The following is an 11,139-nucleotide window of genomic DNA, read 5'->3' on the forward strand; positions in this document are numbered from 1 at the left end:
TCCCTCCCCCCCTCCATCCCATCTCCCACAGCATGGACCAGAGCCCCATGGACCCTGGGCATGTGGTATGCTAGCTAATGCCCGGGGGGGGCGGGGTGTGAATGAGAGAGAGAGAGTGTCTCCAATTTCACTGGCGCAGGCAGACAGAACAGTGACTGCTTAGGGATTTTTGGAGCTAATCAACAGGTCAGCTGGTAAGCTGTTTAAGAAAAGTTTGAACTAATGGAGAGAGGCTATTGTTTTGCTGATGGGGCTATAAACACTGTTATCAGCCCCCTGCTGGCTTTCTTGCCTGTCAGTTTGCTGCAGACAGTATAAAGAAGCAGGGGCAGAGACTGAAAAGCCTCATATCATCAACAGATCCATGTATGCACCACGCACACACACACCCTTGCCTCAGAGTGCTAGCAGGGGGCTGGGAACTTGCAACACTCCCAACCCCTTGAGCAGCCAGTGAGGAAAAACTTGGGATGGTGCAGGCAGACCTTCCTAATCAAAGCGTGCTGCCAGGGCCTGGCCGTGCCCCACCCCATCAGCTCAGGGCTCTGCAAGGTAAAGGAGGGCTGCTCTAGCATCCCCTGGCTTCTAGCTTGAGTCACTACAGGCATGTGCCTGAATTTCCTCAGTCCTGAGAGAATGTCCAGTTACAAACCAGTTCAGCCTAGCCAGGTTAGAGTAACCTGCAAAGATTGAATCAATTCAGGCTCAGGCTTTTTGAATGTCTGTCCCTAGCCTATGCTAGCATTGTTTTGCAGTGTGGTCACTCTCATTCAAGGTAGGCTTATCCAAGTGTATGAACTCTAGCCAAATGATGTCAAATACAGTTCTGAACTACTACTGTGCAAGCATCAACTTTTAAGTGCTTGCCCACTTATCTTGCTTGCAACTGTTGAGCAAACCACGCCAATAGCAATCTTAGTTAGAAGCAAAGATGCAAAGTTCAATTAGTAGCAAGTAAAAATAAATAAATACATATACCTTCCTTTCAAGTCTAGTATCTTCATGTACAGCAGTGTGGTCATATGAATGCAAGAAAAGGGAAGAAGACACAAAATAAAGAAGGAAGAAAACCAAAACCAGAAAAATAAATGAAGTCCCAGATCCTTCAAGAGGAAAAAAAAAAAAAATCAGAAAAGCATGTGAAACTTTGCATCACAGTGATAATTCTTTCTGCTATGAGCTGAGATCCCACTAAATAGCACAGCATTCATAATTAAAAAGGATCACTAGGAAGAAAAGTGGGCTGTATAAGTATAATGGTTGTGGGAAAAAGTGAAATCCAAAGGAAAACATTTGACATGAAGGGAATGTACAGAAAAAATCTGTCTTTGCATTTGAAACCATAGCCAATTGATCGTATAGGAAAATATGGTCATATGACACCTCTTTTTATCCCCAGTCATATTAAAAAATAGAGGGGGATGAGGGGGGAGAATCAAGATGGTTCAGAAAGTTCCAGAGATATTTGATTTAGAAATATTTTTGATAGAAATCAAAAACTTGTTTTGGGCTGGGTCAACACAACAGTCTGTACCCACTTGTTCCTTCATCACACACTTTGTAGAGTTCTAATTCTGGGTTTCTCATATCCCTGTTCACATCCGGGGGCCACGTTCCCTTGCTGGACTTCATCTTCCCTTAGTTACTTTGGACACTGCCTGCAAGAGCCCAATAATAGAACCTAGTGGCTCAGCCACAGGGAGCAATCATGGTCTACCATGGGAGACCTAGCTCATGCAAAGAGTAAGGCACATCACAGAGTACAGGGATACATATAATCCAGAACCACAACTCCCATAGATCCCTGCAGTAGTTTAGATGGCTAGGGATTAACATTGACCTGAAGCAAACACTGCATTTCAATTGTCCTGACAGAAATTCCACCAAAATCTACCTTTTCCCATAAAAAGTCTAAATTTTGACAAAATTTCATTTTTCAAAGAGCAAAATATTTCATGTGAAGTAGAATGGTTTCATCCTACTTGAAAATTATTCCTTCCTATGTTAGTTGCAAGAGAATCCAATAATGATAATCTCTTTACGGTGCATCCAAGAGCAAATTCCAAAAATCTTGCTTTGCAAAACCAGTAAGGAAACTTCGATGGCAGTGAATTAATCTGGATCTTTGGCTATGGTTTTGCTCTGGTTGTTCTGTTTTTCCAACGTCATACAGAAGAGATTGGGTTATATTCAAGATTTCTGGTTTGTAAGAAATCTGGATCATTTTAAAATCTGGATTGGGTTAAATTGAAAAAGAACTCAGATTTTTCAAAATTTCTTATAAATTGGAAATTCAGAGGGAAGGAGGGTGGGGAAACCTTTCCGGAACACCAATAGACATTGTTTCCAGAACAAAATAAACTTTCCAGAACCTCAAAGTGACTGAGAAAAACTGATGATCTATTTAGAAATGACTTTGCTTTCCCAGATAGCAACACAGTTTCGCTGTAACTGTAGTGAGCCTAGGCCCAGCTGGAGAGGTTCTCACCCCAGGCAGCAGTGATCAGAAACCAGACTGAGAAATCACAAGGGCTACAGGAAGAGAATCCCGCCTGCTTAGGACCTCACAGGCCCTGAATGGATAGTAAGTAGCAAGCTATCTGGGCAACAGATCTACTTGCTGGGTCCCTGGACTGCTTGGAAGCCCTTGCCTAGGTCCTAGTCTTCTGCTTTTGCCTACATTTATGCCTAGCCCCAGCCTGAGTTCCTGCATGTTTGAACTCCTGGCTCTGACTTCCAGCTCCAAACTCCTAGTTTATGATCTTGAGACACAGGTGACCTACACAGAGTACCCATACCCTGGTCCATTACAGTAATATGGGCAAGACTATGGTGACTCAATTATTAATTAGGTCCTGGCTCATTTGCAAGATAAATGCTGAAAGTCTGTGAAAGAAATGCCTACATATTTACTCATACAAACAACATGCAAATGTCAACAAAGAGAGTAAGCAACCAGTAAGGCTGCTGATGCTACTTATCTTCTTTACTGATAGTCCTCCTTTCTATGAAACATTTGTAATATTGGAGTTTCTTGGTAGGGCAAAGGAGCCTATACTTAAACTCTGTACTGCTTTAGTTAGACTGCTACAAAAATCCAAGATCCTGAAGTGAAACCCAGTCTGTATATCCCTACTCTACATAAAAGTGGCTATGATGTAGATATGCCCTGGGTTATCCCTTAATGGCTGTATAAACAACATGATTTCCACATGACTAAAGTTTCCCTTCCCACTAAAATAATTCATAAAAATATATTGATTTCTTCTAGCTAGAGACCCATGAGATTTCTTTAGGATCTTTGCATTAAAATAATATAACAGAAACCCTTTTCAACAGATAGCTCCTGAAAGGAGTAAGCCCATTAAAAGGTATGTCTAGCTTCTGTGCCCTGACATTACACAACCAGTCTTGCTAGCTATGGGCTGGATACTAAGTCACTTCAGTGTAGCCAGCTACTGGTCTAGTCCATGAACTCCCATGAGCACAAAAACCACTCTGTGCACCACAGCCAGGGCAGAAAGATACAGAAGGTTGATCCAGGTACTGATCAGTGGAGCAGAAAGTCATAGGAGGGAGAATATACTGCATTTGCTTAAAGGCTTTTGCATCATGTATATCTTCCTGTCCAGTTGGGAGTTCTGCTGAGGTGCTGCAGATCTATTTCCTTGTGGGACTTGTGCCTCATAGAAATAATGAAGATCAAGTCACATAACAGGGTTCATTGAAAAAAAATCAAACTAGTGCAATGCCCTTGTTTATAAGTTTGTACAGTTATGACAATTAAACTATGCCGCCATTAATGTATTCCACACTGTACCCTGGTAATTAACAATTTTATTTCTGGCAACTGTGTACATGCATCTGCTTCAAAAAAGGAAAAAAGAAGAAGATGCCATTGTTAAGACAGCAGTGACTGCTTCATGTAACTGGAGTTAAATTGGGGAGCTCTTTGGCTGTCCCAGCCTATTGTGTCATATGCTGGGAATTTGAGGAATGCAGAAGAGTTATTAAGATACCTCTCTGACATTCTGCCTCAGATGTTGCAATTTGTAAAGTCTGGTTGAAGCACTAAATCTAGGAAATGGCAGGCAACATCACTCCCCCACCCCTTTGCCTAGGATTATATTGGAAGGACATTGTTTCTTAAAAGATCTATTTGTAACAACAAGGTTCTCCAAAACTGGGTCTTAAAAAACCATCTAATAAATTAACTCAGGCCAAATCCACTTGCTCTTTATTTATTTATTTACTTGTAAATGTTTCCTGGAGTTCATGCCTGAAACATGAAGGAAAGTCACCACCTGTAACATTTCTTTTACTGCCTTACAGTATGGCATATGCATGTGTGAAGGTTTGATTTGTAGCCTAGAAGTTCTTAAATTGTGAAGCAGAAAGCAAAGAAAGAGTGGGAAGAAAAACAATTAAGACAAAGAATAAAACTATGAGGAATGGAAAACGCTAAACAAAGAGAAAGAAACACAGAGAAAGCAAATTCACAGAGAAAGAAAAAAAGGGAAGCGGACAAACAGATGAGAGAGAGAATGCAGAGAATGAGTGGAAGAGTGACCATGTCAGGGTACATAAAAGGATATTTTGAGGAAGAGGCCCACATTGAGAACTATCACATACAGCAGAGTTTAAAAGCTAGGAAACAATGCCTCATATCTGTAACTTCCTATACAGCAAGTGTTACAAGAAAGCAGGAATACCTACAAGCACTATGGGGTGGTAGCAGCCTTCATGGTCATTTATCTTCATTCTTTATAGTTTATAGTGTGCTTTCTCAACAAGTCTCTAGACAACTGTGCAATGCAACTGTTTAGTGCATGCAATGAGAAGTGGGTAAGTAAAGATACTGGAATCCTACAAGCCTGGGACTAATGTGTTATTCACATCTACATGGCTTTGGGTAGCTGCACTGCTAACCTTCTTGCCATGTTCACTGATCATTTGGGACATGAGCAAAGAAGATTTTAGTACATGCAGAGCAATTTATGGTTCACTTGCTCTATTAAGCAGAGGGCAACTGATACTGCTCTGGGAAGAGGACATACATAGCAGTCATTTCCTACCTTTTCTTCTTGAAAGCTCAAGGTCCCTATTTTCTCACATGCTTAGGCCCCCTCAACACTTACAGATATTACACAATTAACTAGTTCACTGCACAATTACCATGAGACTAGCTACATGTGCAAAGTAGCCATCATGCCACAAAAAACTCCAACCACCTATGAAGTTATACCTTGAAAATGTATACTAATGTTATAGCTGGTTGCTTTCAAGCTTTAATTTGCATGTGCAGCAGGCTTTTCCCTGTGGCTGCAAACCCCCTCAGCTGATGAGGCTCCCAGCCATAGGGATGCACCTTGCCTAGCCAGGGCTGGAACTGAGGCGACTCTGGGCAGCATGAGGACCCAGAATCTCACAGCTGTGGATGCTGGGTGCCATGACCTAAGTAGATTCTAGCAGCCAGTGGGTGCAGCTGCCCTGAGGGGCGAATGAAATCCCTGGAGCTGGGGGATCATGGCAGCCATGATCTCCTAGCCTCAGGGGTATATGAAACCCCAGGAGCTATGGGATTGTGGCTGTTGCAATCTCCCACCCTTGGGGGTATATGGGGGCTCCAAGCCACGGGAGCTTGCTTCTTGCCAGAGCAGGGGGAGTCCTGGATCAGGCTCTCCCTGCACCTGCAATAAGGCACAATGAGATTGAAAGAGAAATCCCGCAATCATACCTCCTGCTGCGCACAAGTTGCCTGGCAGGAGGCACAACTCAGTGAATCGTACATTAGATCCCACAGTGCCTTTACCTGCACATGTAGAGGGGCCTTAAAGGCTTAGTCTTTGTGTACATGAGGAATTTACCCTGGTCTGAGCAATCAGGGGTCAAACACCCACACAGGGACATCAGCATAGCCTCCAAGGAGAGTCAAGAAAAGCCATCATTTGCATCAGTGGAGGCTTATCCTAGTTACATGCTGAAATAAGTAAATGCCATTAAGCCAAACTGTGACCTTTCATTCCTAAACCTGATCTTTTCACTGTTTCAGCCACTTCTGCAGCTGCTATGGATTGATGGAATTAGGACACATTACCAATACTGACCAGGGCTCATATTAGGTGTGGAAGGTTTGGCAGTGACTGTGTGGTTGTATACTATTTCTTAGCCTTGCTAGACTCACTGTGTTAGGCTTTCCCTACTTGTTACCATCTGCCCTGAATGATTAACAGGAGCGTGTACTTTCTCCAGTGCCCCTTTTTTCTGCAATTAGAGGTTAAATGGATAGCAGGGACTAAACTTAAATTAAGCTGCCCATGAAAGTAATTATCTAATGTCTCTCAGAGTGCTGTGTGCTGCCCTGGGATTATGATGCAGGCAAACTGGAGACAATGGGAGAAGTATCACTGGATAATTTTGGAGTATACATTGATTTCTGTATTTCTTTAATGAGCAGTGAAATCCTTACCACAGAACTCTGGCATTCTCCAGTCAATGCAGATCCCATTTGTCCTGCAAGCTTGAGCATAGGATGATATAATCTCACAGATTTCACCGCTGTAGCAGCTGTTTTCTTGACATGCAGCATAGAACATGTTTGGAGAGATTATCCTGTGACATTCTTCAAACTGAGCAGATAACAGAACACTGCACTTGGTAGCAGTATGTTCAGCACATCTGCTCTCTCTCTCGACCTCACACACCTCTCCTGGTTCTTTTACAGTCCATTCTTGAATAAACCTACTGCTGTCAGATGTGACAGAGCCATCATTTAGCATAAAGTCATTGCCATCATTCTCATCGCACACCCCTAGAGGGCAAAAGAAAACAAAGGAGTTTAAAAAACAACATCACCAGCAAAACCATTTTGAACAAACAGGGTCAAAGCAAACACAGCCAACCAGAGTGTGTAAAGGTAAGCTACAAGGGCAAGATTCCAAAAAGTTCAGGATTTGTTTCTACTAATTTATTACATTTGGCATCCAAGCATGATTCTATAGATGCTTTGTGCGCCACTGAAATTGTGATGCCACAAAAAAGTAATTGCTGACTAAGTTGAAGAGTAAAGGAACTAGACTGTTCAATGTTTTCACGTTTTCCTGGTTGCTACTGGTAAGAGTTTGAGTTTGGGGTGGGTTTGATTGTTTGTTTTGTTTTTGTTAACACCCGTTTAACAACAACTGAAAAAGGATTAGCAAGAGACATCTGTTTAATAAGATTCAAGAGGCCCAGAGGCCCTGTTGACTAAGTGTGAGAAGTAAAGCTCCTAATGTATAGCTCAGCCACCCATGAATATTTCAGAAAAACCTAGGAGGATGGCATTTGACATCCCTAAAGAAAAAGCAAAGAGACCCAACATAAAGGCACAGTTCAGGACTTCTTTATTTTCAAAAATGTGCAAGAACCCCTTTGCATGTAAAGTTTAAAGGTACTGTGCTGGGGAAAAACATTGGCCTCTCTAGGGTAACTTTGCCAGAAAAGATGCAACTGTTACAAAGCCAAAGAATCAAGCCAGACATCCTTAGCTGGCAAGATTCTGAAATAATGTAAGTAGCTACCAGTTCCTGTGTCCATACTGATGAGAACTGTGGGTGCTAGGTCCTTTTAAAAGTTCCCCATGCTGCGTCACATGCATTTGTATAAATGGCAAAATGTGCACCAGTGCTGAGAAAATGGCACCAGTGTTCTTTTCAACTAAAACACATCAAAGGTGTTTTAGCTTCAAAGCTCATCACCACCATTTTCTTAGCAATGCCACATTACACCTTTTATACAAATGTATGCGACTCAGTGCTGAGCTCATCAGTTCGTGTGTTCTACAGACTTGATTAATCAAATCTGCTCCAATGTGCTGGATTTCTGGCACATCGGAGCAGACATATGTATGTGTATAAATGCCCCGTTAACATACGTAGTGTTTGGGCTAAGAGCTAGGAGTTACAATTTTACTGAAATCTATTAATTTAACTTCTGAGACAGAAGCTGATAGTATTGTTAATAAATGAACCTTCTGCTTAAACCTAAAACCATCTTCCCAGAGAGGTCATTGTCGAATTGTTATTTTATATCATTATGTATACTGCAATAAATAATTTCTAAAGACAGATAAATACATAGGGCCAGAGGCTATTCCTCCTGTTAGGTTTGTAAGTGAGCTCAGGTGCTTACGTTCAATTCTATTCCACCACGTTTAAGTCTCTAACTGTCCATGAATGTATCCACTTTGGTAATGCAACATCATCACTAGGGCTGTACAAACAGTACCGTTTTTCTTCAACTTCCGTTTCACCGTTTCAAAGGGACAGTGTTTTGTTTCATTTCATTTCCAGCTGCAGGGCAGTGCCTGACTCCTCCTGGGGGTGTGGACCACCAGATCTGTGCCGGATGACAGCAGGCTGCCCTGCCAACTGGGGCCAGCCCTAAAGCCAAGTAAGCCCAGCTTTGAAACTCAAAACATTTTGAAACTTTGGAAATGTTTTGAGTGCCCTCGTTTCGTTTCAAAGCCTTTTATTTTGTTTTGATTTTGCTGTTTTGAGCTCAAAATGCATTGAAACAGCTTTGAAACATAACACCCGACAAAATTTCATACAGCCCTAATCATCACCCTTATGACTAAGTAACAAAAAAGCAAGGAGGACAGTCAGTTTGTTCAATTAACAATTTTTTCAGGGACCTGTGCAGGATGGAATAGAATCACACTAAGGCTGAAGTTATACATTACACTTAGACCATGCTAAGGGCACTTAAAACATGAACATCTGCATGTTAAAGTTCATTAGCTCATGCTAAGTACCCTCTAAGCATCTCAAATTACACCACTTCAGGCAAGGGTTAACTCTGGGCCATGGTACCTATCTCGTATTAGGGTAACTTCCATCTGCTCCACAGAGATATAACAGGCAATCTGCAGTCCCTCCAACATCCGGGGATGCATCGCACCCAGCTCCCCGCTCCCTTCCCCCCCGCCACCAGACCACATGTAAAAATACCCTTAGAGACCAACTAAAGATGATGAAATTAACTCCTTCAGGACATAAGAACAATTAACAATCCTCCATTCCAAGTGTAGGGGCATTTCTTTACCTTGGCCTTCTCACACATATAGCAACACATTCATTAAAAACAAACAAGCAAACAAAAAACCTGTGGAGAAAATGAGACAAAAAAAAATGCAATGTATGTAACCATGTTGTTTAATGCACAACTGGAAGGCACTCAGATAATACACAGATGAGCTCTGTGAGTGGGATATGCTCCTTGACCTGAGAACCCCTGAACATTATATTAACCAGCTAACTCCCCATTATTTTAGTGACAGGTTACTGTCAGTGCCTTTACCTCCCCTGCTTTTATTTACAGTGAGCTACAGGACATTTCTGGTTTTGCCTGTTACAGTTTTACATAAAGGTTTGAAGTGGCAATTTTGGAGATTCCTTGGGTTAACAACTGCCTATCAATGGAAGGAACTGTATTCAATGGCCCAGCACTATGTTCCTAAGCACCCTTATACATTACAATTGTGAGAGCCAAACTGTGTGGGGTCAGCTCATGCAGAGGAGTTTACAGGGTCAGTATCACACCTGCTCCTTGAGGATCTCAAAATACAAGAAACCTCAAAACTGCCTGAAGCCCAGAAAAAGCAGTTGAAACTGGTAACTTTCAAACTTACCACAAAGGCCATGCATTTTTGAAGAAAAGCTTCTTGGGCTAAGTTCGAGGGTAAATTCATTGTTTCTTGGAGTAAATGTAAGATTATGTCCAAGATGAGAAAACCTGATTTCATGCATTATTGCTCCATAGACTGCAACGTCAAGCTGGCCACTGGTGTAGGGGAGACTGACCATATCTCCATTAACAGCAACCTGTTTTTGAGAAGAAGAAATAAACACATCAGCTCTACCAAGCAGGCTAAATACATTAAAAACTCTCTGCTTTTCTTAAACGCATTGTAACTTTATACTCATGATTTGACCAAGATCTGACTGAATTTCATTTGAAAAGAACATAAATAACAGCAGGACCAGTTGACAGGATCCATGCAAGCTGCAAACTAAGTTTCAGATCTAGAAATGCCAAAAATAAATTGTGTTTGTCTTTTCATTGCAAACATATTTTATCAATGTTCTTCTATGTAGATAGGATCTTTCAGCATTATATGTGTTCTTACAAAGTCTAGATATAATGCTACAAGGCATCCAATACCTCTTCTCAAATGCTCATCACCAAATTTAAGTAACAAAGGAGGCCATGCAGCAATTTGCAAGACCGGGCTAAAACCTCTTAACTTCATTGTAATGAGCCCTAACTTTAGACTAAACAACTCTCACCTACTTAACAAGACAACAAAATCATCCCACCCACTGACAGGAATTTAGGGGGAACAATGAAAGAACTGAATGGCAGTGAAGGGCTAATAAAATGCATATGGCACTGCAGAGATCAACTTAATTGGAGGTAACTGTATCTGACTTGGAACAGATATCAACCCTTGCTGGAGTCCACTGTTCATGTATTTTTTTACATTGGAAAAGAATCACATCTAGGTTAATTCTGTCTGGCAAATTAGCCGATCCTGTGCATGTGAGATACTTAAAATTCTAATAAAGATTTGGACAGCTCTATATATGGTCATTCCATTGACACTTGCTTGTCTTTAAAATAAGCCACTCATTTTATAAGCCCCTGCGAGTAGGCAGGTATTTGATCTGGCTTCAGATACAACCACTTTGGATGCCAGCGATCCGATCCGGAACTCCAGACTGGGTTTCCACCTTGATTTGGCCGAAGCAGCTCCGAAGCTTCGGAGTCACTTCAGAGATCCAGCCATAGGGTATAATGGGGATTCAATTAAATATCTATAACTTTGGTCTGATATGGATGAAACATGCAGGGTTGCTAGCCTCTGCTGAGAGCATGAAGCCTGCCAAGTTTCAAGAAGATTGGTGCAGGGGTTTGGGGGGAAATGCACCCCAAATTCCTGAAAGCAAAACTCATGTCACATCTCACTGGGAGTGTAGGGAGGCAGCAGCAAGGCACCAGACTTCCATGCGTGGACCCTGAGGTGGTGCAGGGTCACTTGGAAGAACTGGATGCCTTTAAGTCGGCAGGCCCGGATGAGCTCCATCCGAGGGTACTGAA

General features: G+C 41.9%; 1 protein-coding gene across 3 annotated transcripts in view; it reads right to left on the reverse strand.

The window, feature by feature from the left end:
* Positions 1-11,139, reverse strand: part of VWF (von Willebrand factor) — a 207,628-nt gene that overhangs the window by 53,486 nt on the left and 143,003 nt on the right. For all 3 annotated transcript variants that reach the window (XM_019544220.1, XM_019544218.1, XM_019544219.1), the window contains exons 36-37: positions 9,671-9,863; positions 6,470-6,811 (exon numbers count right to left, since the gene is read on the reverse strand). In XM_019544220.1, coding sequence (XP_019399765.1) covers positions 6,470-6,811; positions 9,671-9,863 — 535 coding nt within the window. The remainder of the gene's footprint in view (positions 1-6,469; positions 6,812-9,670; positions 9,864-11,139) is intronic.

Source organism: Crocodylus porosus, unplaced genomic scaffold (assembly GCF_001723895.1).
Source record: "Crocodylus porosus isolate Cpor-Errol unplaced genomic scaffold, CroPor_comp1, whole genome shotgun sequence".
Classification (NCBI taxonomy): Eukaryota; Metazoa; Chordata; order Crocodylia; family Crocodylidae; genus Crocodylus; species Crocodylus porosus.